General features: G+C 33.8%; 3 protein-coding genes across 5 annotated transcripts in view; 1 reads left to right on the top strand and 2 right to left on the bottom strand.

Moving 5' to 3' along the window:
• Window positions 1–1,759: 1,759 nt before the first annotated feature.
• Window positions 1,760–7,879, bottom strand: LOC117339175 (toll-like receptor 2). The gene is made up of 2 exons (XM_033900617.1): window positions 7,489–7,879; window positions 1,760–4,400 (listed from the first exon to the last, which is right to left on the bottom strand). Exons 1-2 carry the CDS (start codon window positions 7,544–7,546, stop codon window positions 1,978–1,980), a joined length of 2,481 nt encoding a protein of 826 aa, XP_033756508.1. The 5' UTR covers window positions 7,547–7,879; the 3' UTR covers window positions 1,760–1,977.
• A 7,612-nt stretch (window positions 7,880–15,491) lies between these two features.
• Window positions 15,492–16,688, top strand: LOC117339043 (histidine-rich glycoprotein-like). The gene has a single exon (XM_033900408.1). The coding sequence runs from the start codon at window positions 15,492–15,494 to the stop codon at window positions 16,686–16,688; it is 1,197 nt and encodes a 398-aa protein (XP_033756299.1).
• Window positions 16,689–24,038: 7,350 nt separating this feature from the next.
• Window positions 24,039–27,602, bottom strand: part of LOC117339174 (cilia- and flagella-associated protein 99-like) — a 30,677-nt gene continuing 27,113 nt past the window's right edge. For all 3 annotated transcript variants that reach the window (XM_033900613.1, XM_033900616.1, XM_033900615.1), the window contains 2 exons: window positions 27,104–27,281; window positions 24,039–25,497 (listed from right to left, as the gene is read on the bottom strand). In XM_033900613.1, coding sequence (XP_033756504.1) covers window positions 25,384–25,497; window positions 27,104–27,281 — 292 coding nt within the window. In that variant the 3' untranslated portion in view covers window positions 24,039–25,383. The remainder of the gene's footprint in view (window positions 25,498–27,103; window positions 27,282–27,602) is intronic.

The raw sequence follows: 27,602 nt of genomic DNA, 5'->3' as shown, positions 1-27,602 counted from the left end.
ACATGACATGATGGACAGAAAACAAACTATCACATGCATGTTAGTCTATATCACATGACAGGATTGACAGAAAACAAACTATCACATGCATGTTAGTCTATATCACATGACAGGAGGGACACTGTCACAGAAAACAATCTATTACATGTATGTTAGTCTATATCACATGACAGGATTGACAGAAAACAAACTATCACGTGTATGTTAGTCTATATCACATGACAGGATGGACAAAAACAAACTATCACGTGTATGTTAGTCTATATCACATGACAGGATTGACAGAAAACAAACTATCACGTGTATGTTAGTCTATATCACATGACAGGATGGACAGAAAACAAACTATCACATGACAGGATGGACAAAAACAAACTATCACGTGTATGTTATTTTAAATTACATGAAACAACAATAAGATAGCTACATTAAAAATAACAGTAACAATGATATTGTCAAATATTACACACATATCATTACTTGTATTGATTATTGTATAATCATTTTAGGTAGGATATCATACTGTTACATAATATTGTGTTTCATACAGTATCAAAGTAGAAGAGAACATTGACAATAGACCTTTCAATTTAGTGTCATCTTGATTTGAATGGGATATACTTTCATTGCAACATACGCTAACAAGAAAACAGATAATGATACTCATCCCCAACATTCTCTACTAAACATAAAGTACATACTTTCTTCTTTTGGAATCAATTGCCAACCACCAGTTTAATTTAGAAATTTTTGATTACATGTACTATCTTACATAATTAGTGACAGGTAATCTTTTATTATCAGATAATACTATCAAACATTTTTCAATGCCAGATTCAGAGTTACAAATCGAGTAAAACTGACCTCTCGACGAATTGTCGATGCAAGAGAACCAATTTTGTATACATTGGTCTCGGAGCCTTTGTTTCAAATGTTTTTTAAAGGACATCTTATTTATGCAAATTCTATTCTCGAAATCATATGAAAAACCAGATTCGTTATATATGTATATCTTTAACGTTGCTAACATATTTAATAAGATTGGTCCAAAAAACGTGCCATTTCAAGTTTCTCCATAATCCATAAAAGTAGGAGTACTAGATATTTAATATTCTCTTTAAAAAATCCTGGGTTTTGTTACAGTGTATTTCAGTTTTAATCCCCACACTTCGGAGCCGTGTAGCAAAACGGACTCAACTACATAGAGTCAAAAATCAGAAGCTGTATATATCAATTAGAACAGCACGGTTACGGGTTTTCTATACAATGTAAATAATGATTTTATATTTTATTTGGAACTATATTTGCATTGAGCTACATTTAATTGAAATGGTCTTGTAGGAAAATCAAATATACATTTGTAGGCTATATTTTAAATAGAAAAACAATACGTAACATTTATGGCAAGCCAACTTAACGTTTATTCAAGGAGCATTGCTGACCCTTATATCGTACAGTATATAAGATATTCCATATGGTAGGTAAGATATCTTACATATAAAATCTTATATGTTTTGAAGTTATATCGATTTGCTGCTCGAATGGATGTGAAGTTGGCTTACCATACTACATATTATACTATTGTCTATACGTGTACTATACACGAGATTTATTTCTCAGAAACATGACATCGTTCAATGTCATGTTCGGGTCCTTGAAATCCGTCTGATGAAGTATGCCCTCACAGAGGAACGATGAAGATCAGTCGAATCTCTTCATCTCTAGGATCAATCGGGTCATTAAAAAACTATATTCGAGATGACCGAGTATATTTAAATACATAATTTTTATTGTCGGAAATGAATTAAGTAGTCTTTATGAGTAAAATAAGTTTTGGTGATAAATGGAACATAAAACTAGTGAAAACAAATCAAAGGATGGGGTTTTGTGACGATTAAAGTTTTTGTACATTTGACTTAAGCCACCCTTTATTTTAATACGAGTGTGCAGTTCAGAAAGCCTTACACGGTATTGACATTATAACTTTGACTCGGAAACAGCTGCTGGTTTAAAGCGGCTGTTTCCCCTTTTAATTCGTTTTAACAAACACTTCCAAAATTGTTCCCTAGCTTTTGTGAGCCGACTTTGATCTGTGTTACTATCATCCGGCCATTGTACTGGACGTATGACATCCCAGTTCTTCCGGAGAAGTTTAGGAAACTCGCTACGTTTCATATCGTTTAGCATAATAATGATATTCATATTTTCTCGTCCCTCGCGAAATGAATATGTACTGGCAAGTTTCATCGTAAACAATGGCCATTCACGTTCCAAAAATGTGCAACTCACGACAAACACTATTTGACATGAATTGTCTATAGCTTCCATAATATTATCGGCTTCATACAGCCCAGGACTGAAATTTTTGTCACCAGCGCAATATCCTATACCTTTTTCATCTAGCCATGGCACCAATGTTTTCATTACCCAGCCGGAGTCCTGGTCACAATACGATATAAAGATATCATAGGGGTACACATCATGTTTCAAAGGTTGTCGACATCTCACACGTACCCAGACACTGTGTTGCCACGCTAATCGAGAGAGAATACCCATCAAGATACAAACCACGGTAAGAATTATAGAAATCAACAACCAGAACTGAGCCACACAACTGTCCTGGAAATCTTCAAAGGATTCAAGGAAATCGGCGATCTTGATTGTATCTCCCCCTGGCGTGCTGCATGAGAGATGATCTCTGTCGTAGACAGTTTTTGTTGTATGTAACCAGGCAACGAAATCCAAGTTGTCACAGTTGCAAACTAAAGGATTTCCCGCCAACATGATTTTAAATTTATCCAAGTTAGAGCCATAAACATCCAGAAAAGAACACTCTGTATCAGATAGAGTCGTTATAAGATTATCACGCAAATCTAGTATTTCTAATACGCGAAGAAATGTCAGACTTTCTAGAGGAAGACGATCCATATCATTTCCTGTAAGATTCAAAACTTTTAATGAATAAGATTGGTCTTCAAACGTCTTTAAATTCAATGACTTGATGCTGTTGAAAGCCAGATCAATAATTGAAAGGTTGTACATTCCTGTAAAAAGCGTGTTTCCATCCAAACTAAGTCTACTTCCCAAGTAACATTCTTTGGCCTCAAGGCGTGATAAGTTTGGAAATTTGGCAAAAAATTGAGTGTTTGGATTTGTGCATTTCCATCCCGATATATTGAGTTCCTGTAAGTGGACTAAGCCATTGATATAGCCGCCTGAGCATGTGATCCCTCCAATAGGATAACTGACATCCAACACCCTCAGCTCATTACTATCCGAGACTGTAGTAGCGTCAGAGATATCGAAGTGGGAAGGATCGTGGGATAGATAGAGGTAACGCAAACTTGTGGGTAAAAACACAGTTGTCTTTCTACTCCACACACCGCGACGTTTACGTGTAAATGTATTGATTTCATATGATGCATACATATGTGTTATAGACGGAAACAGCACTAGGAGACTCAACATCTGGGGTGATGCGACAACATTTCTTGACAGATCTAAAACCTCCAGACAAACCCTACTATTCCAAGACAAGACCGCTTCCATTGTAATTCCAGAAATGAGATTCCTGGTCAAGTCTAACTTCCTAACACAAATTGTTCCCAGAAATACAAGGTCTGATTTCTCTAAATTACCATTTCGACTGTAGACAACGTGATTTTGTGAGAGTTCAATTGATTCCATGTTTCTTCCCCGTAGTCCGTAGAGAACCAGCAAAACCTCATGAATTGATAAGGTTTTTTTGGAATCCAAAGTGAGTGATATGAGACTTCCAAAAGGTGATAACGAATCTGCCTCTATCGATCTCATATTAAAATCTAAATTTAGATGTGTTATAACGGATCGCTCCAGACCTTTGAAAGATGTATTTCGAATTGATACTCGCTCCGCGCCGGTGCGATAAACATCCAATTTGCCCAGATTGGTTAAGTTAAGAAACCCTTTTCCAAAAGTAAAACCATCGAAAATATCTATACTTAAATTTTGAAGCGTGGTGATGAAAGATAGCGCATTTTCGGGATATAGTCTTTTCAAATGAAAGTGATTTCTATGTAAATATAAGCACCTAAGTTTTGGAAGATGTTGGAACACTAAGGAATCAAACGCAGAATGTTCCAAATAATTGTCTGATAGATCCAAGTATTCGAGATTCCCAAGAGAGGAAAACGCTTCAGGTGAGACATTGTACATTCCATTCTGTGACAGTATTAGATACTTGAGGTGTGGTAAATATGTAAATGAGTCCCTATCTAACTCTACAATTCTATTGTTCCACAGATTAAGTACAGTCGTGTTCATTGGCAAATCTTGGGGTACGTCTTCCATTTGACATCCGGAACATGTGACGTGACTCTCCCATTCCATTCTGGTGACGTGGCAGCAGTTGGTCAGAGCAGCTAAATTTAATGGAAGAGAGAAAACGAAATAGTTAATCATTATGAAGAAATCATTCAATGTATATACATTTTTATAATTAAGTCTTTCGAAATCAGTCTACCAGAGACACAGGGACTTGGCACGATTTTATAAATGATAGTCCATATATATATGTATTATAGTCAATTTATAGCCAGTGACATTGTGAGATGGAGATGTCCTGCTCACTCTATGATGATAAATAATGATTATTATAAAAGACTTTATTTAGGGGTGATGACACTTTGAGTCGCAACACTCTTCCAAGTAGTCGACATTATCAATGTACAATATTTAGAGAAATATTTTATTTTCCTGTCTGTGTCCTGTGATCTCATGGTCTAAATAATATCGTTTAAATACAATCCTGATAAATACTAATTTAAACAATATTTCATTCATTTCTCAAAATATTTAATGCATATACAAACATGTTTATGGGATTGGAAAATAAGCTTAGAGCTTAAATTAATTAATTTCCCAATTTGGGGTAGTTTGAAGTAGTATCCGATGTATCAAAATTGCTAAAAATGAATTAGCTTTCTAACCAAATCCACGGATAGATATGAAATAATAAGCGTGTTTGTGTACCCTTTAAACCCCCTAGTATTAGTGGTACAAACTGACAGCTATTATGTCTAACGGTTTTTGTTTTTTGTTGTTGTTGTTTTTTTGGTTTTTTTTGTTTTTTAATTAAAACCTATATGAGTAAGCATATAGAACATTCGCAGTATTGTAATAACATGTGTCGAATCATTTTCTTTTCATTTGTGTATTATTTTCGACATCAAAATAGCTCTTTTTGATTTGCTTTTTATCATATTTCCATTCAAGGTGAAAATTATACTAAACAAGATACCCACGGGCCCTTACAGTCACCCGAGTTCTGAAATCATAATGACAGTTGATTAAATTAAGTTAGATTTAGATTGAAAATTTAAGACATAAAGATAAACACAGCGAAGAATACAGCGAAGAAATAGGTCACCATGATAAAAGATACAGCGAAGAAATAGGTCACCATGATAAAAGATACAGCGAAGAAATAGGTCACCATGATAAAAGATACAGCGAAGAAATGGGTCACCAGAATACAAGATACAGTGGAGAAGTTGGTCACCATGATAAAAGATATAGCGAAGAAATGGGTCACCGTGATAAAAAATATAGCGAAGAAATGGGTCACCATGAGAAAATATATAGCGACGAAATGGGTCACCATGATAAAAGATACAGCGAAGAAATGGGTCACCATGATAAAAGATACAGCGAAGAAATGGGTCACCATGATAAAAGATATAGCGACGAAATGGGTCACCATGATAAAAGATATAGCGAAGAAATGGGTCACCATGATAAAAGATACAGCGAAGAAATAGGTCACCATGATAAAAGATACAGCGAAGAAATGGGTCACCAGAATACAAGATATAGTGAAGAAATGGGACACCATGATAAAAGATACAGCGAAGAAGTGGGTCACCATGATAAAAGATACAGCGAAGAAGTGGGTCGCCATGATAAAAGATACAGCGAAGAAGTGGGTCACCAGAATACAAGATACAGTGGAGAAGTAAATTATTCCGATATCAGTTATGCCATCAAGCTAACACAGAAAAGTAGGTCACTAGATATCAAATACACGTAAAGTGAAAAAGTAAGTCATCAGGATACAAGATACAAGTAAGAAATAGATCTCCAGGATATCGGATTCAAATATGAAGTAGGTCACCAGGATATCGGATACAAATAAGAAGTAGGTCACTAGAATATCGGATATAAATAAGAAGGTCACAAGGATATCGGATACAAATAGTAAGTATATATATATGTCAATAGGATACCGGGTACAAATAAGTAGGTCACCAGGATATCGGATATAAATACAGAAGTAGGTCACAGGATATCGGATATCAATACAGAAGTAGGTCACCAGGATATCGGATACAAATACAGAAGTAGGTCACAGGATATCGGATATAAATACAGAAGTAGGTCACAGGATATCGGATATAAATAGGAAGTAGGTCACAGGATATCGGATATAAATAGGAAGTAGGTCACTAGAATATCGGATATAAATAAGGTCACCAGAATATCGGATACAAATAAGAAGGTCACCAGGATATCAGATACAAACTAGAACTGTCGCCAGGATGGCTGACTAATACCCCCGCAATCTGCACGAGTCAATGGTGAATTGGAACTATTAATTAGAGGCTAACTAAGATAACCCAGTCATAAAGCGACCAGTTGCCATAGCAACCATAATTTTGAGAAAAAGAAAGTGGCATGCACATCTACACATGATCATTAATATTCGTGTGAAGTTTAATTGGAATCGGCCCATCGGTTTAGGAGGAGTTGTCCGGACAAAATGTGTCTACAGACAGACGGACGGACGGACGGACGGACGGACAACCTGATTCCAGTATACCCCCTAACTTCGTTGCGGGGTATGATAAAGCGTCGGTCACCAGGATATCGGATACAAAAAAGAAGTAGATCACAGGATATCGGATACAAATAAGAAGTAAGTCACCAGGATATTGGATACAAATAGGAAATGGGTCACTAGAATATCGGATACAAATAGGAAGTATGTCAACAGGATATCGGATACAAATAGGAAATGGGTCACTAGAATATTGGATGCAAATAGGAAGTATGTCAACAGGATATCGGATACAAATAGGAAATGGGTCACTAGAATATCGGATACAAAGAAGTAGGTCACCAGGATATCGGATGAAGTTGCTGGTCATTGACAACATATTGCTCATCATTTGAGGATGATTTAATGAAGTTCGTTGATGGTAAATTTCTGTCGGGTATATCGCGTGACGTAACTATTCAGATAACTCAAATATCTATGGGGACATAATTTACGAAAGAAATTAAGGGATGATCAACAGAAAAACAATAACAGGAAAAATCTCGAATATCATTTATGACATATGTCGTTACAATGAGTTGTAGTAACTTTTAACACGAAAAAGACACACCATCACATGTTAATAAACGATAATCAGATGGTACATAATTGTAAAATACACTCATGTTTCTTACTTGAAAATTGAAATGACCAGCAACACAAAAGGCCCAACACAAATACGCTGTTTTCCATCTTTCCGTGCGACCCGCCATTCAGGAAGTAACGAAAAGAGAAAGTATTCCTTCCTTGTATAGCAGTAGACCTTGTAGTTAGATGTGGCGGATACCAAGCAAGCCGTCATCCGTGAAGTTGTTAAGTCTCCATTAAAATTTTACTCCACTTACCTGCTCGACAACACGGGTTTTGCCGGGTACTCCTGTTCCATAGTAAAACCCATCGCGGGCTTAATTACCGGCCATCAAGAGAGATTAAATCATGTACTAGCTAATTATTCGAACTCGCTGTAAAATAAAAAGAAAACATCTTTTTCATTCTTTTTGTATTTGATTCAAAGCTAATTTAACTCGTGAAGTCTAGATTAAGAGATATTTTTCTTCTCAGTAAACACGATCTGTTCAGAGTAAATCTTATTGATAAACAACGTTGTGTATGCGTATATTCTGCGAGAACAATTGTAGGTATATATTTGTACAGGAAACTGTGTTGGAGAGGGTTTTTATTTAAGTTCAACAACTTGTGCCCAATTGTTTTGATAAAATATGTTTAAACTAAGTCTACATTTGTTCCCCTGAAAAGTTCTAGGAGAACAAGACCAGGTGTGTCGGAGGGTAAGCGTCTTTGACTGTTAATCTAGGTTGAATCCGGATTAAAGTCGCATTCTCAAAATGAGACTAGGGTGGTAACCACGGAACCACAAGGCGGACATGTATCAACAAACATCGAGCAATCCTGACTGAAGTAGGTTTACTCCAAACTTTTAATGTGTTTAAACGTGTATGTGAGTTAAAAATCTGCAAAATACTGTAAGGAAACGAATTATCATAACATGTATATCATTACTTTTCGGGTGAGATAGTGAACCCTAGTCAGAGTGCAGGCCCCTTAAGACTTTGAATCAAATTTGGATTCAATTGGGCCGGGCCATTGGCTGTAATTGGGAAAGGTCCTTTTTTGTCGTAAAAAATGATATCCGCTGAACAAGTGTTCATTAAGCATGTATCGACCTCATTTACATGTCAGTAACATTATAATGTATCATAACATGTCCGAACATATTTTAATGAGATAACTAAAACGTTAAACTAGATAATTAAAACGTTTTAACGAGAAAACTAACACATTAAAGGAGATAATTAAAACCTTTTAACGAGCTAAACTTACACGTTAAAGGAGATAATTAAAACGTTTTAACGAGATAATTACCACATTTTAACGAGATAACTAACGCGTTTAATCGTAAAAATTACCACATTTTAACGAGGTAACTAAAGCGTTCTTACGAGATGATTAACACGTTTTGACGAGATAACGCGTTTTAAAGAGGTAACTGACACGTTCAACGCGTTTTAACGAGATAAAAACACGTTTTGAGATAACTAACATGTTTTGAAATAACTAATGCGTTTTAACGAGATATTTAATACGTTTTAACTAGATAATAAACACATTTTACGCATTTCAATGAAATAACTAACACGTTTTAATGAGATAACTTAAGCATTCTAACGAGATAGTTAACGCGTTTTAATGCGATAACTAACGCGCTTTACAAGACCATTTTAACGAGTTTTGACGAGATAATGAACATGTTTTAACTACATGTTTTACTTTCCATTGTTGGGGGCAGAGGACATATTTATATAAATCAGTATATATCTCCTATATAACAAGGTTTACACTTGCTTATTTGTATACTTAAAATCAGTTTCCTTTCTTTTGATAATATCTGTGGTTATAATCCCTCATATGCGTCTTTACACTTCCTTCTATTAAATATTTTCAAAAGTTTGTTCTCATTTCTTTCTGTTTCCAGTTTCCTTTTGGTTAAAAAAATGTGATATTTAGTGGCTTTTGAGAATTGGTTGATTTTCAAAATTTTGCTTTTTGTTTTGCAATACATGTACATGTACATCAATATTTTGCATGTCTCTGTAACATATATATATATAGAAATGCTCTGCTTCTTCCTTCTTAACAATATTTATAATAAAATCTTTAGTTTGGTTAAGACATTTTGAATTGGCGGATATGTCAGATCAGCACATATTCAGCACAGTAGTCAAAGATAACATTCCGGTTCAATTGTTTTTCTTCTGTATGGCTAACTTGATGATCTTTTCAAACTTGGTCTTGGGCATTATTAGGCTGGTCTGATTGTTGTTTAAGAATCTTGAGGCACTATGCTGGCTCCCAAGGAGGAGGGGTGGGACACAAAAGGACAGTTCAACAATTCAGATGCACATGCATTCTGTAGTGATGGTCCCAAATCTCGAATGCTACTATAGGTTTGTTTTAATGAATGACCTGTTACCTTCATTAAAGATCACTGGAGCCAGGCGTGCAAAAAAACCTTGAAAATCTTCAACTGAATAACCTTGAGGCCAAGATACCTGGTATTTGGCCTGTAGTATGCTGATGAAGTGATATGAAATTCAAGGTCACAGCCGTCAAAAATGTTTAAATGTTAAAACCCTTTTTTTCTCAATATCAAAAAGAGGTCCAGAGAAGGAGGTGATATGACCTCTTGTTTGGTTGCTGCACAATGCCTTAAGTACTCTTTCATACTCAATGTCACTATTTCTGTCAAATGAAAACCAGTTGTTTGGAATACCACATGTAGCTTAAGTTTTGAAAGACAAATGTTAAAGATAATGTAATTAACTATAGATAGAAAAATACTGCACATATCGATGAAAGTCCATGCTTTCCCTACATGAAAAGTATTAGAACCCAATGCTACTGGTCACACAATACTTCTTTAATATATTCTTTACATGGATGGATAACGGCAACATTTTAAATACTTTAATATATAGATACTTATTATCGGTTAGCTTGTAATAAGAAGAAGAAGAAGAAGAAGAAGAAGAAGAAACGGAGCAAAAACAATATGTCCCCCCACTTCGTTTGGGGGACATAATTACATGAAACAACAATAAGATAGCTACATAATAACAGTAACAATGATATTGTCAAATATTACACACATATTATTACTTGTATTGATTATTGTATAATCATTTTAGGTAGGATATCATACTGTTACATAATATTGTGTTCATACAGTATCAAAGTAGAAGAGAACATTGACAATAGACCTTTCAATTTAGTGTCATCTTGATTTGAATGGGATATACTTTCATTGCAACATACGCTAACAAGAAAACAGATAATGATACTCATCCCCAACATTCTCTAAACACAAAGTACATCTTCTTTTGGAATCAATTGCCACCTACCAGTTTCATCTAGAAATTTTAAATCTGACATAATTAGTGACAGGTAATCTTTTATTATCAGATAATACTATCAAATATTTTGCAATGCCAGACTCAGAGTTTCAGATACATTGGTATCGGAGCCTTTGTTTCAAATGATTTTTAAAGGACATCTTATTTATACAAATTATATTTTCGAAATCATATGAAAAACCAGATTCGTCATATATCTTTAACATTGCTAACCTATTTAATAAGATTAAATTAAATTAAAAAATGTGCCATTTCAAGTTTCTCCATCATCCATAAAAGTAGGAGTACTAGATATTTACTATTCTCTTTAAAAAAAATCATGGGTTTTGTTACAGTGTATTTCAGTTTTAATCCCCACACTTCGGAGCCGTGTAGCAAAACGGACTCAACTACATAGAGTCAAAAATCAGAAGCTGTATATCAATTAGACCAGCATGGTTACGGATTTTCTATACAATGTAAATCATGATTTTATATTTTATTTGGAACTATATTTGCATTGAGCTACATTTAATTGAAATGCTCTTTCTTTTAAGAAAATCAAATACATGTATACATCTGTAGGCTATATTTTAAATAGAAAACAATATGTAACATTTATGGCAAGCGAACTTAACGTTTATTCAAGGAGCATTGCTGACCCTTATATCGTAAAAAATATATAAGATATTCCATATGGTAGGCAAGATATCTTACATATAAAATCTTATATGTTTTGAAGTTATATCGATTTGCTGCTCGAATGGATGTGAAGTTGGCTTACCATACTACATATTATACTATTGTCTATACGTGTACTATGCGTGATTTATTTCTCAGAAACAGGACATCGTTCAATGTCATGTTCGGGTCCTTGAAATCCGTCTGATGAATTATGCCCTCACAGAGGAACGATGAAGATTAGTCGAATATCTTCATCTCGAGATCAATCGGGTCATTAAAAACTATATTCGAGATGACCGAGTGTATTTAAATACATAATTTTTATTGTCGGAAATGAATTAAGTAGTCTTTATGGTCTTTATGAGTAAAATAAGTTTTGGTAATAAATGGAACATAAAACTAGTGAAAACAAATCAAAGGAGGGGGTTTTGTGACGATTAAAGTTTTTGTACGTTTGACTTAAGCCACCCTTTATTTTAATACGAGTGTGCAGTTCAGAAAGCCTTACACGGTATTTACATTATAACTTTGACTCGGAAACAGCTGCTGGTTTAAAGCGGCTGTTTCCCCTTTTAATTCGTTTTAACAAACACTTCCAAAATTGTTCCCTAGCTTTTGTGAGTCGACTTTGATCTGTGTTACTATCGTCCGGCCATTGTACTGGACGTATGACATCCCAGTTCTTCCGGAGAAGTTTAGGAAACTCGCTACGTTTCATATCGTTTAGCATAATAATGATATTCATATTTTCTCGTCCCTCGCGAAATGAATACGTACTGGCAAGTTTCATCGTAAACAATGGCCATTCACGTTCCAAATATGTGCAACTCACGACAAACACTATTTGACATGAATTGTCTATAGCTTCCATAATATTATCGGCTTCATACAGCCCAGGACTGAAATTTTTGTCACCAGCGCAATATCCTATACCTTTTTCATCTAGCCATGGCACCAATGTTTTCATTACCCAGCCGGAGTCCTGGTCACAATACGATATAAAGATATCATAAGGGTACACATCATGTTTCAAGGGTTGTCGACATCTCACTCGTAGCCCAGACACTGCGTTGCCACGCTAATCGAGAGAGAATGCCCATCAAGATACAAACCACGGTAAGAATTATTGAAATCAACAACCAGAACTGAGCCACACAACTGTCCTGGAAATCTTCATAGGATTCAAGGAAATCAGCGACCTTGATTTTATCTCCCCCTGGCGTACTGCATGAGAGATGATCTCTGTCGTAGACAGTTTTTGTTGTATGTAACCAGGCAACGAAATCCAAGTTGTCACAGTTGCAAACTAAAGGGTTTCCCGCCAACATGATTTTAAATTCATCCAAGTTAGAGCCATAAACATCCAGAAAAGAACACTCTGTATCAGATAGAGGTCGTTATAAGATTATCACGCAAATCTAGTATTTCTAATACGCGAAGAAATGTCAGACTTTCTAGAGGAAGACGATCCATATCATTTCCTGTAAGATTCAAAACTTTTAATGAATAAGATTGGTCTTCAAACGTCTTTAAATTCAATGACTTGATGCTGTTGAAAGCCAGATCAATAATTGAAAGGTTGTACATTCCTGTAAAAAGCGTGTTTCCATCCAAACTAAGTCTACTTCCCAAGTAACAATCTTTGGCTTCAAGGCGTGATAAGTTTGGAAATTTGGCAAAAAATTGAGTGTTTGGATTTGTGCATTTCCATCCCGATATATTGAGTTCCTGTAAGTGGATTAAGCCATTGATATAGCGGCCTGAGCATGTGATCCCTCCAATAGGATAACTGATATCCAACACCCTCAGTTCATTACTATCCGAGACTGTAATAGCGTCAGAGATACCGAAGTGGAAAGGATCGTGGGATAGATAGAGGTAACGCAAACTTTTGGGTAAAAACAGGGTTGTCTTTCTACTCCACACACCGCGACGTTTACGTGTAAATGTATTGATTTCATATGATGCATACATATGTGTTATAGACGGAAACAGCACTAGGAGACTCAACATTTGAGGTGATGCGAAAACATTTCTTGACAGATCTAAAACCTCCAGACAAACCCTACTATTCCAAGACAAGACCGCTTCCATTGTAATTCCAGAAATGAGATTCCTGGTCAAGTCTAACTTCCTAACACAAATTGTTCCCAGAAATACAAGGTCTGATTTCTCTAAATTACCATTTCGACTGTAGGCAACGTGATTTTTATGAGAGTTCAATTGATTCCATGTTTCTTCCCCGTAGTCCGTAGAGAACCAGCAAAACCTCATGAATTGATAAGGTTTTTTTGGAATCCAAAGTGAGTGATATGAGACTTCCAAAAGGTGATAACGAATCTGCCTCTATCGATCTCATAGTAAAATCTAAATTTAGATGTGTTATAACGGATTGCTCCAGACCTTTGAAAGATGTATTTCGAATTGGTACTCGTTCCGCGCCGGTGCGATAAACATCCAATTTGCCCAGATTGGTTAAGTTAAGAAACCCTTTTCCAAATGTAAAACCATCGAAAATATCTATACTTAAATTTTGAAGCGTGGTGATGAAAGATAGCGCATTTTCGGGATATAGTCTTTTCAAATGAAAGTGATTTCTATGTAAATATAAGCACCTAAGTTTTGGAAGATGTTGGAACACTAAGGAATCAAACGCAGAATGTTCCAAATAATTGTCTGATAGATCCAAGTATTCGAGATTCCCAAGAGAGGAAAACGCTTCAGGTGAGACATTGTACATTCCATTCTGTGACAGTATTAGATACTTGAGGTGTGGTAAATATGTAAATGAGTCCCTATCTAACTCTACAATTCTATTATTCCACAGATTAAGTACAGTCGTGTTCATTGGCAAATCTTGGGGTACGTCTTCCATTTGGCATCCGGAACATGTGACGTGACTCTCCCATTCCATTCTGGTGACATGGCAGCAGTTGGTCAGAGCAGCTAGATTTAATGGAAGAGAGAAAAAAAACGACATATTGAACCATTATGAAGAAATCATTCAATGTACATACATTTATATAATAAAGTCTGTCGAAATCAGTCTACCAGAGACACAGGGGCTTGGCACGATTTTATAAATGATAGTCCTTATATATATGTATTATAATCAGTATAATACATATATATATGGACTATCATTTATAAAATCGTGCCAAGCCCCTGTGACCAGAGATCATGTTCTTCAGGCAGTGACATTGTGTCCTATTCACTCTATGATGATAAATAATGATTATTATAAAAGACTTTATTTAGGGGTGATGACACTTTGAGTCGCAACACTCTTCCAAGTAGTCAACATTATCAATGTACCAATATTTAGGGATTTTTTTTTATTTTCCTGTCTGTGTCCTGTGATCATATAACATATTATCTCATGTTATTAATATATCTTTTAATTACAATCCTAATAAATACTAATTTAGTTTAAACAATATTTCATTCATTTCTCAAAATATTCAATGCATATACAAACATGTTTATGGGATTGGAAAATAAGCTTAGAGCTTAAATTCATTAATTTCCCAATTCGGGGTAGTTTGAAGTAGTATCCGATGTATCAAAATTGCTAAAAATGAATTAGGTTTCTAACCTAATCTAGGGATAGATATGAAATAATAAGCGTGTTTGTGTACCCTTTAAACCTCCTAGTATTAGTGGTACAAACTGACAGCTATTATGTCTAACGGGTTTTTTTGTTTTTTGTTTTGTTTGTTTTTTAATTAAAACTTATATGAGTAAGCATATAGAACATTCGCAATATTGTAATAACATGTGTCGAATCAGTTTGTTTTCATTTGTGTATTATTTTCGACATCAAAATACTCTTTTTGATTTGCTTTTTATCATATTTCCATTCAAGGTGAAAATTATACTAAACAAGATGCCCACGGGCCCTTACAGTCACCCGAATTCTGAAATCATAATGACAGTTGATTAAATCAAGTTAGATTTAGATTGAAAATTTAAGACATAAAGATAAACACAGCGAGGAATACAGCGAAGAAATAGGTCACCATGATAAAAGATACAGCGAGGAAATGGGTCACCATGATAAAAGATACAGCGAAGAAATAGGTCACCATGATAAAAGATACAGCGAAGAAATGGGTCACCATGATAAAAGATATAGCGAAGAAATGGGTCACCAGAATACAAGATACAGTGGAGAAGTTGGTCACCATGATAAAAGATATAGCGAAGAAATGGGTCACCATGATAAAAGATATAGCGAAGAAGTGGGTCACCATGCTAAAAGATATAGCGAAGAAATGGGTCACCATGACAAAAAATATAGCGAAGAAATGGGTCACCACGATAAAAGATATAGCGAAGAAATGGGTTACCATGATAAAAGATATAGCGAAGAAACGGGTCACCATGATAAAAGATACAACGAAAAAATTGGTCACCATGATAAAAGATATAGCGAAGAAATGGGTCACCATGATAAAAGATATAGCGAAGAAATGGGTCACCATGATAAAAGATACAGCGAAGAAATGGGTCACCATGATAAAAGATACAGCGAAGAAATGGGTCACCATGATAAAAGATACTGCGAAGAAATAGGTCACCATGATAAAAGATACAGCGAAGAAATGGGTCACCAGAATACAAGATATAGCGAAGAAATGGGACACCATGCTAAAAGATACCGCGAAGAAGTGGGTCACCATGATAAAAGATATAGCGAAGAAATGGGTCACCATGATAAAAGATACAGCGAAGAAATGGGTCACCATGATAAAAGATACAGCGAAGAAATGGGTCACCATGATAAAAGATACTGCGAAGAAATAGGTCACCATGATAAAAGATACAGCGAAGAAATGGGTCACCAGAATACAAGATATAGCGAAGAAATGGGACACCATGCTAAAAGATACCGCGAAGAAGTGGGTCACCATGATAAAAGATATAGCGAAGAAATGGGTCACCATGATAAAAGATCCAGCGAAGAAATAGGTCACCATGATAAAAGATACAGCGAAGAAATGGGTCACCAGAATACAAGATATAGCGAAGAAATGGGACACCATGCTAAAAGATACAGCGAAGAAATGGGTCACCATGATAAAAGATATAGCGAAGAAATGAGTCACCATGATAAAAGATATAGCGAAGAAGTGGGTCACCAGAATACAAGATACAGTGGAGAAGTAAATTATTCCGATATCAGATATGCCATCAAGCTAACACAGAAAAGTAGGTCACTAGATATCAGATACACGTAAAGTGAAAAAGTAAGTCACCAGGATACAAGATACAAGTAAGAAATAGATCTCCAGGATATCGGATACAAATATGAAGTAGGTCACCAGGATATCGGATACAAATAAGAAGTAGGTCACTAGAATATCGGATATAAATAAGAAGGTCACCAGGATATCGGATACAAATAGTAAGTATATATACATGTCAATAGGATACCGGGTACAAATAAGAAGTAGGTCACCAGGATATCGGATATAAATACAGAAGTAGGTCACCAGGATATCGGATACAAATACAGAAGTAGGTCACGGGATATAGGATATAAATACAGAAGAGAAAAAGAAAGTGGCATGCACATCTACTGTACACATGGTCCTCTATATTTGTGTGAAGTTTCATTGAAATCGGCCCTTCGGTTTAGGAGTTGTCCACACAAACTGAAAGTTATGGTTCTTATCGGAAAACCTGTTTATAGTGTCCAGTTTCCATAGCAACCATAATTTTGAGAAAAAGAAAGTGACATGCACATCTACACATAATCATTAATATTTGTGTGAAGTTTCATTGGAATCGGCCCATCGGTTTAGGAGGAGTTGTCTGGACAAATTTTAAGTTATGGTTCTTATCGGGAAACCTGTTTATAGTGATCAGTTGCCATAGAAACCATACTTTTGAGAAAAAGAAAGTGGCATGCACATCTACACATGATCATTAATATTCGTGTGAAGTTTAATTGGAATCGGCCCATCAAGTCTAGATTAAGAGATATTTTTCTTCTCAGTAAACACGATCTGTTCAGAGTAAATTTTATTGATAAACAACGTTGTGTATGTGTATATTCTGCGAGAACAATTGTAGGTATATATTTGTAGAAGAAACTGTGTTGGAGAGGGGTTTTTATAAGTTCAACAACTTGTGCCCAATTGTTTTGATAAAATATGTTCAAACTAAGTCTACATTTGTTCCCCTGAAAAGTTCTAGAACAAGACCAGGTGTGTCGGAGGGTAAGCGTCTTTGACATCCGCTATGTTAATCTAGGTTGAATCCGGATTAAAGTCGCATTCTCAAAATGAGACTAGGGTGGTAACCACGGAACCACAAGGCGGACATGTATCAACAAACATCGAGCACTCCTGACTGAAGTAGGTTTACTCCAAACTTTTATTGTGTTTCGGGTGATATAGTGAACCCTAGTCAGAGTGCAGGCCCCTTAAGACTTTTGAACTCAGGAAAGCTACAAATAACAGACAAATTTGAATTAAATTGGCCGGGTCCTTTTTTGTCGTAAAAATGATATCCGCTGATCATGAACAAGTGTTGATTAAGCATGTATCGACCTCATTTACATGTCAGTAACATTATAATGTATCATAACATGTCCGAACATATTTTAATGAGATAACTAAAACGTTAAACGAGATAATCAAAACGTTTTAACGAGAAAAGTGACACGTTAAATGAGATAATTAAAACATTTTAATGAGATAACTAAAACGTTAAACGAGATAATTAAAACGTTTTAACGAGAAAAGTAACACGTTAAACGAGATAATTAAACATTTTAATGAGAAAACTAACAGGTTAAACGAGATAATTAAAATGTTTTAACGAGAAAACTAACAGGTTAAACGAGATAATTAAAATGTTTTAACGAGAAAAGTAACACGTTAAACGAGATAATTAAAACGTTTTAACGAGAAAACTTACACTTTAAACGAGATAATTAAAACGTTTTAACGAGAAAACTAACAGGTTAAACGAGATAATCAAAACGTTTTAACGAGAAAAGTAACACGTTAAACCAGATAATTAAAACATTTTAACGAGAACAGTAACACCGTTTTAACGAGAAAACTAACATGTTAAACGAGATAATTAAAACGTTTTAATGAGATAACTAAAACGTTAAACGAGATAATTAAAATGTTTTAACGAGAAAACTAACATGTTAAACGAGATAATTAAAACATTTTAACGAGAACAGTAACACCGTTTTAACGAGAAAACTAACATGTTAAACGAGATAATTAAAACGTTTTAATGAGATAACTAAAACGTTAAACGAGATAATTAAAATGTTTTAACGAGAAAACTAACATGTTAAACGAGATAATTAAAACGTTTTAACGAGAACAGTAACACCGTTTTAACGAGAAAACTAACATGTTAAACGAGATAATTAAAACGTTTTAATGAGATAACTAAAACGTTAAACGAGATAATTAAAATGTTTTAACGAGAAAACTAAAACGTTAAACGAGATAATTAAAACAATTTAACGAGAAAACTAAAACGTTAAACGAGATAATTAAAATGTTTTAACGAGAAAACTAACACGTTAAACGAGATAATTAAAATGTTTTAACGAGAAAACTAAAACGTTAAACGAGATAATTAAAATGTTTTAATGAGAAAACTAACACATTAAACGAGATAATTAAAATGTTTTAACGAGAAAACTAACACGTTAAACGAGATAATTAAAACATTTTAATGAGATAACTAAAACGTTAAACGAGATAATTAAAATGTTTTAATGAGATAACTAAAACGTTAAACGAGATAATTAAAATGTTTTTTAATGAGATAACTAAAACGTTAAACGAGATAATTAAAACATTTTAATGAGATAACTAAAACGTTAAACGAGATAATTAAAATGTTTTAACGAGAAAAGTAACACGTTAAACGAGATAATTAAAACATTTTAATGAGATAACTAAAACGTTAAACGAGATAATTAAAATGTTTTAACGAGAAAAGTAACACGTTAAACGAGATAATTAAAACATTTTAATGAGATAACTAAAACGTTAAACGAGATAATTAAAATGTTTTAATGAGATAACTAAAACGTTAAACGAGATAATTAAAATGTTTTTTAATGAGATAACTAAAACGTTAAACGAGATAATTAAAACATTTTAATGAGATAACTAAAACGTTAAACGAGATAATTAAAATGTTTTAACGAGAAAAGTAACACGTTAAACGAGATAATTAAAACATTTTAATGAGATAACTAAAACGTTAAACGAGATAATTAAAATGTTTTAACGAGAAAAGTAACACGTTAAACGAGATAATTAAAACGTTTTAACGAGAAAACTTACACTTTAAACGAGATAATTAAAACGTTTTAACGAGAAAAGTAACACGTTAAACCAGATAATTAAAACATTTTAACGAGAACAGTAACACCGTTTTAACGAGAAAACTAACATGTTAAACGAGATAATTAAAACGTTTTAATGAGATAACTAAAACGTTAAACGAGATAATTAAAATGTTTTAACGAGAAAACTAACATGTTAAACGAGATAATTAAAACGTTTTAACGAGAACAGTAACACCGTTTTAACGAGAAAAGTAACACGTTAAACGAGATAATTAAAACATTTTAATGAGATAACTAAAACGTTAAACGAGATAATTAAAATGTTTTAACGAGAAAACTTACACTTTAAACGAGATAATTAAAACATTTTAATGAGATAACTAAAACGTTAAACGAGATAATTAAAATGTTTTAATGAGATAACTAAAACGTTAAACGAGATAATTAAAATGTTTTTTAATGAGATAACTAAAACGTTAAACGAGATAATTAAAACATTTTAATGAGATAACTAAAACGTTAAACGAGATAATTAAAATGTTTTAACGAGAAAAGTAACACGTTAAACGAGATAATTAAAACATTTTAATGAGATAACTAAAACGTTAAACGAGATAATTAAAATGTTTTTTAATGAGATAACTAAAACGTTAAACGAGATAATTAAAATGTTTTAACGAGAAAACTAACACGTTAAACGAGATAAATAAAATGTTTTAACGAGAAAACTAACACGTTAAACGAGATAATTAAAATGTTTTAATGAGAAAACTAACACATTAAACGAGATAAATAAAACATTTTAATGAGATAACTAAAACGTTAAACGAGATAATTAAAATGTTTTAACGAGAAAAGTAACACGTTAAACGAGATAATTAAAACATTTTAATGAGATAACTAAAACGTTAAACGAGATAATTAAAATGTTTTAATGAGATAACTAAAACGTTAAACGAGATAATTAAAATGTTTTTTAATGAGATAACTAAAACGTTAAACGAGATAATTAAAACATTTTAATGAGATAACTAAAACGTTAAACGAGATAATTAAAATGTTTTAACGAGAAAAGTAACACGTTAAACGAGATAATTAAAACATTTTAATGAGATAACTAAAACGTTAAACGAGATAATTAAAATGTTTTTTAATGAGATAACTAAAACGTTAAACGAGATAATTAAAACATTTTAATGAGATAACTAAAACGTTAAACGAGATAATTAAAATGTTTTAACGAGAAAAGTAACACGTTAAACGAGATAATTAAAACATTTTAATGAGAAAACTAAAACGTTAAACGAGATAATTAAAATGTTTTAACGAGAAAACTTACACTTTAAACGAGATAATTAAAACGTTTTAACGAGAAAACTAACACGTTAAACGAGATAATTAAAACGTTTTAATGAGATAACTAAAACGTTAAACGAGATAATTAAAACGTTTTAACGAGAAAACTAACACGTTAAACGAGATAATTAAAACATTTTAATGAGATAACTAAAACATTAAACGAGATAATTAAAATGTTTTAACGAGAAAACTAGCACGTTAAACGAGATAATCAAAACATTTTAACGATAACTAACACGTTTTAATGAGATAACTTAAGCATTCTAACGAGATAGTTAACGCGCTTTAATGCGATAACTAACGCGCTTTACAAGACCATTTTAACGAGTTAATTAACGCGTTTTGACGAGATAATGAACATGTTTTAACTAGATGATGAACGCGTTTTAACGAGATAACACGTTTTAACGAGGTAATGAACACTTTTAAACGAGATAACACGTTTTAATGAGGTAATGAACACTTTTTAACGAGACAGCACGTTTAACGAGATGATTAAGACATTTTAACGAGATAATTAACTCGTTTATACGTGTTATTACGAAATAAGTTGGTTTTTACCAATATATAAAGTATATTTTCGCGCTATATTTAATGGGTGCGAATTTGTATATATGGAAAAACTTACTATATCATCAGGATGTGGCACATTATTTCTGATTGGTAATCGTGGTCTATAGAATTGCAGGTAAGTTTGGTGTCCATGTAAACAAGACGTCTGCACTGGTGTTTTTGTCTCCATGCCACATTCAAAGGTCTCTTCACTCAGTATATTGATAAAATTCTGCTTGTTGTGACACTTTACCGATAACACGTGTTTTTTGGACTGGGACACAGTGAAATTATACCCCGAGTACGTCGTCAATATTCCATTGACATATTTGACCAAACGATGTATTATTTGGTCAATGTAATTTATGTAGAAAGAAATAAAGGATGAATTCTTTTGCATCATTTCTACTTTACAATCTCCAAGATCCCATCGAGAAGTGAAGATTTCTGTGTTTATTTCATAAAAACGAAATGCTCATACAATGACCTTGGATGACCTCTTAATGAGTGTATGGGAAAATCTCGGTTTGGTTTTCAGAAATTGTTATCAGCAGCGTTAAATCGCTGTCGGTCGGCTGTTATAGCTTCTCCAATGTTCCACACTGACATTGTACACTTCTTACCTGGTTCTACAGCTCTTTGATTTATTTTGAAAGAATATTCCTTGATACTCTAGCCACCCATATATTACTTCTTTAGTCCTGCACCTGTCTCGATGTTTCCTAGTTGTTTTTTTTAAGAAATTGGTCCTTATTGGCGATAAACAATACTAATGTCGGCGTGCCTTTTACGTATCCTGAGGGGTGCGCTATGTTCTTGGACGCGTGTGATGTAGGTAACTTATAAGTATCCAGCATTGCCATTTCTCTGTCAGAATAGTCCTTAAAATCCATTGTGCTCGAGTGTATCGGTCATGTCTCATCCCTGTGTCATTCCAGCGGTTGTTCTTTTGCCAAGTCTGGGGATATTCCAGTAGACATCGCTCATTCTGATGCATCTAACATTACATACATACATAGGTGTGACACAGATGTAAAGATACTTGGTCTGTAGTTACCGGGCTCATATCCTGATCCCTTTTTGTGTATGGGTATTACATGAGCATGTCTCCAGTGAATTGGAAGAGCACTTTGGTCTAAAGATTTGTTGAATGTCATGTTAAGTGATTTGTTTAGTTCGTTTATTGTTTCTTTAATTAATCTGGGATGGATGTTGTCTGTGCCATGCAAAATTATGTAAAAGAGACTCTATCCAACAACACATGTAAACAATTAACCTTATCAGTCCACACCAACACCAACAAAAAATCGTGCACAACGCAACTTCTAGAGACAATGGACGATTGGGCTAAATTGTTGGACGAAGGAAACAACATTGGCGTCGTAATATACACGGACTTCAGCAAAGGCTTTGATCAGGTTCTACTCCACAAAATGTAACATTATGGAATCACTGATCACTGGGTAATTGCTGAATACCTTACTGGTCTAACTCAACAAAATCGGAAAGCATACCAGTCCGAAGCGGAGTCCCTCAAGGAAGTGTAATATGGCCTATACTCTTCCTAATATACGTAAATGATTTACCAGAACTGCTGCAATGTACTACCAAGCTATTTGCTGATGACTCCAAATTATATACCAAAAATTCGACACAGGAAGAACAACTTAATCTACAGCTCAGCATAAACAAAATGTGTCAATGGGTAGACAATTGGCTGAAGTTGAACGTTGAAAAATTTAAACATCTGGAGCAAAAAACAACAAACTATACCTTTGCCCAACTCAACAACACCTTCGACATAGAAAAATCAGGAAATATCAGCTCATCTTAAACTTGGGAAATGTATGGGTACATGGTCAGTTTCGTACCATTCTGAAGGTCCTGACCAAGACATTGTCCGATGAAAATAATCTCTATAGGAAATCCTGGTAACATCAGGGGCCAAATGTGACAACGTTTAAATGAGATAATTAACACGTTTAAATGTTATAATCTACAAGACGATTCATTTTGGGTCAAACTTGCGTCTTCCTGCAGCGAGAAGTGCAGATGGCAAATAAAAGAAAGGATTAAGTTTTTAGCGCGCTTGGCCCAAAGGACCAGTGTCCAACCCAGAAACAGTGGGGAGGCGCCCTATGAATCGTCTATGGAACCAGAAAACTAAAAAAAATCGTTAAAGGAAATAGTTGCCTCCCGCGAATGGTACTGCGCGGATCCAAAAATGGGATTTTTTCAATACAATTTAAATAATGAGTGTTTGACACGATGGTTGAACTACAAATGTATGCAGGCCCTCCGGTCTCTTGTTTTATGGTAAATGAAAATCCCGAGATTGATCTAATATATATATATGTTTATTCACATTGTAATGTTGGTGACATTCAAACTTACAAAAAGGCATGTTGTATAATTAGCCAATATCTGAAGCAATATCACCATGCCAACAGTTAATAACTGAATTTTTTATTTCTGCATTTGGTTAAATTACATGACATAAGGAAACCAATTTAATTACTATGATTTTTTCCATCAACGATCCAAATGATTGCAAATTAATCTGATGTGACTTAACCTGTCTTAAGTCAATATTCTGTATTCAGTGAAGCATGATATATAGATCTTAACACTGTCCAATTTCTATGAATACAAAATAAAGAATACAAATTGCACCGAATTGAAAGGAAAATATCACATAATTTCGAGTGCAACTAATACACATGCTGTGTGCTGAGGGACACTGGGGACGGAGATTATGGACAAGAAATAAGGCACTATGACCATAAAACAGTTTACACTGAGGGACGGAATGTTTATTACATAGATCCTGATATATATACAGTATATTACAAATTATCTTTCTGCAATTTGACCTGTGTCTCTCTGTCTCTCTGTCTCTCTCTCTGTCTCTCTCTCTCAATAAATACTTTAGTTAAGTACACACTCGCATGCTCACTTTCTCTATATACACACTGACTGTGCATTTCAACTTCAAAATCTGTGTGCTTTTATAACTAGCAGACAAGTCAAATCCCTAAATCAAAAATTGTCTTACAATGTATATACATTTTGTATTTACTTTAACAGAACAGAATTGTATTGACCATCTCTTGTTCAATAAAAATATAAAGTACACACACATACAATGTATATATATGTACTTCTTAAATAACAACAATGAATATTCAACTCAAGGAATAGTTTTACATTTAACTTGTTTGGGACATCATTGTTTGATGTGGCATAGTCGTCGTGTTTAAGGGGATGATGATGGAACTTGATATATATGTACATATGTAGTTTGTGAAAAATTAATAATAGTGTGTAAAATAGATGACATCTAACATTTCATCCTTCAAAAAGTTCTTCCAAATGTGTCAATAGTAAATTACAATATTTGTTCATCTATTAAATAATTATTTCCATTTGAGAGTGTTACATACCACACATTTCAATCAGACAGGCAATTTGGAATTGAAGCATTTAACACATATTCTCATCAACAATCTGGGTGGAGTTAAAAAGTTTCAGGAATGTTATTTCTTAGAGATGAGCAGCAATATAATGCCATCACAATTGTGGCCATGTGACAACGTGCTCCATAGGACCAGGCTCAATTATGATTCAAAACTTTATGGATGACAATCAGGAGTGTCTGCAGACTGAGAATTACATCTATATTTGAATCACATAACTGCTAGTCTGTTAGCGGACTTGGTCTGTAGTCCATCGTTCATAATTCTAGCGGTACGTTCTCGGGTCATTTCCAGTTCTTTCCATCGGTTCTCCTCCAGTGCTTTCTGAAATAACAAATATTACGTTGTTATTCTGACAATGTAAAATATCTTCAGTGACCAACCGATAGTTGGTCATAAACCCATACCCCATAATTAAACATACAGGATTATGGTGCTTATATCTGCAAAGGATTAATAGAATAAAGAAAAACCTTACTCCACATTGTACATGTTCAGTAAACCCAGATTTGTCATGGACTCTTCAATATCATGATTAATACCACTTTCATTCCATTTATTGGAGAGATGAAACTTCAATTTGAATTAATAAATTGCAATATCTAAATTTTTGAATTAATCCATGTCCATGTTGAATCACTTGATTGCAATATATATTGTCAATCCAATCTAATGTGACAATTACACAAAATCACTGTAAACCATTTTTTTTTTCTGTTATAAGAACTTTGTCAATATAACATGTAACAGCAGTTCAAAAACTTCATTTTTTTTCTTTTTTTTTGACTACCACTGAAAATTCTTTTATTCAAAATGTAAAAAAAAAAATCAGTTTAGTGGTGGGAAAATAATATGTGTACAATATGTTTTTAATTTCTATCTGTATAAGTGATTAGATAGGTACAAATCTGGGTAATGCAGGGAAGGTAAAGTGTGATTTACACAGACTGACCACAAAAATGTATAACTGGGCTTCCTCATGGCATCAAAATCATAACATCATAGCAAGGGTGTTATTTCTTTTTGGTGAAACTGCTTCAAAAATTGTGATAAAGGTATAATGAAAGTAGAGACAATAATTACCGTGGTATATCTTTAAAAGTTTTACTTTGTACAATAAATATATTTTGTTTATCTTTTCTTCAATTTTCTATTTCACTTTAGAATGTAAAGAAGAGTTGATGACTACACTGGGTCTGTGTGAAGAGAGATACATTAAGATTCTTGGCATCAACCAATACTGTTAACACACACAGGTAGGGCTATAGGATTTTAACATAGTGTAAATCATGACATTCTAGGATGTTTTTCTATTGTTTTCATTGTCTTTCTGAAATAAATTACAGAGTAGATCTAAATTTACTCAAAAAACATTACTTACAAAAATCTTGTAAACGTTTAAAGAAACAAATATTTAAGGCATCAAATTAATGTATCGTGTCTGAAGCCAAACTACTTCAGTTCAATAAACAAAGTCTAGCAATTAATGACAAAATTAAAAAAAAAAAATACCCAATGTAGATTGTATAGAGTGAACATATTATCATCATTTTGTAATCTTGAACAGAAAATCCATGCAGGCACTGTTACTTTGACAGTGAAGATATACATTTAGACCTTTAATCAAACTATTAATAATAAAAGTATACCAACAGATCTATTCTCAAGCTAAGCAGCAAAGAGTAATACCAGTTTTTACCTAAAATGTATGACCATTTGAGGGATATTAAATTTATATGACTGAAACCAAGAAATTACATGAAAAGATTTTTAAAATCCACAGTTTTATATGTGTTGTCATCCCTAAATACACAAATATCGAAGGAAGTGAAAACCCTGGTTTACATGAAAATTATTATCAAAAGCGTTACCACCAGTTATGAAAGCCAGAGACAAATTTCCTGTGATGTTGGAATGTCTCATGACCTACCTTCTGACTAATGAGGTTCTGTGTGCGGTTGGCAGCGCTTCGACTAGCAGTGATCTTTGCACTCTGTTGTTCACGTTTCCTCGTAGCTTTGCGTTCCTCAAGTTTCCGCTCCAATTCTGTAAGTTTATCATCCTTTACCTGGAGTGGTCCTGGCTCTCCTTTCTTACGCTTCTCAAACCTGTCACGGTACACATTTTACTCAATGAACACAGACAAACATCTAAATAGAGATGACAATGACTACATCAAACCATAAAATATCATTAATTTTTGTGTAAAAAAAATATTTTGTCAAAAAAAGTAAAACAAAACAAAATTTAACATTAATAGAAAATCTTTTTATAAGAATTATAAAAGCCTTGATATAAACAACAACAATTTAAAACATTTCATGAAGTCCTATATTGAAAAGAGGATCTGATAGAACTGTCTGTGAAACATGGAGTTTACTCAACATTGCTAATTCTTTATATCCTCAGCTCCACCAACACTATCATAT

The sequence above is a fragment of the Pecten maximus genome, chromosome 12 (assembly GCF_902652985.1).
Source record: "Pecten maximus chromosome 12, xPecMax1.1, whole genome shotgun sequence".
NCBI classification, from domain to species: Eukaryota; Metazoa; Mollusca; class Bivalvia; order Pectinida; family Pectinidae; genus Pecten; species Pecten maximus.
The sequence above is the reverse complement of the archived record's forward strand: the minus strand, read 5'-3'. Positions and strand labels throughout refer to the sequence as shown.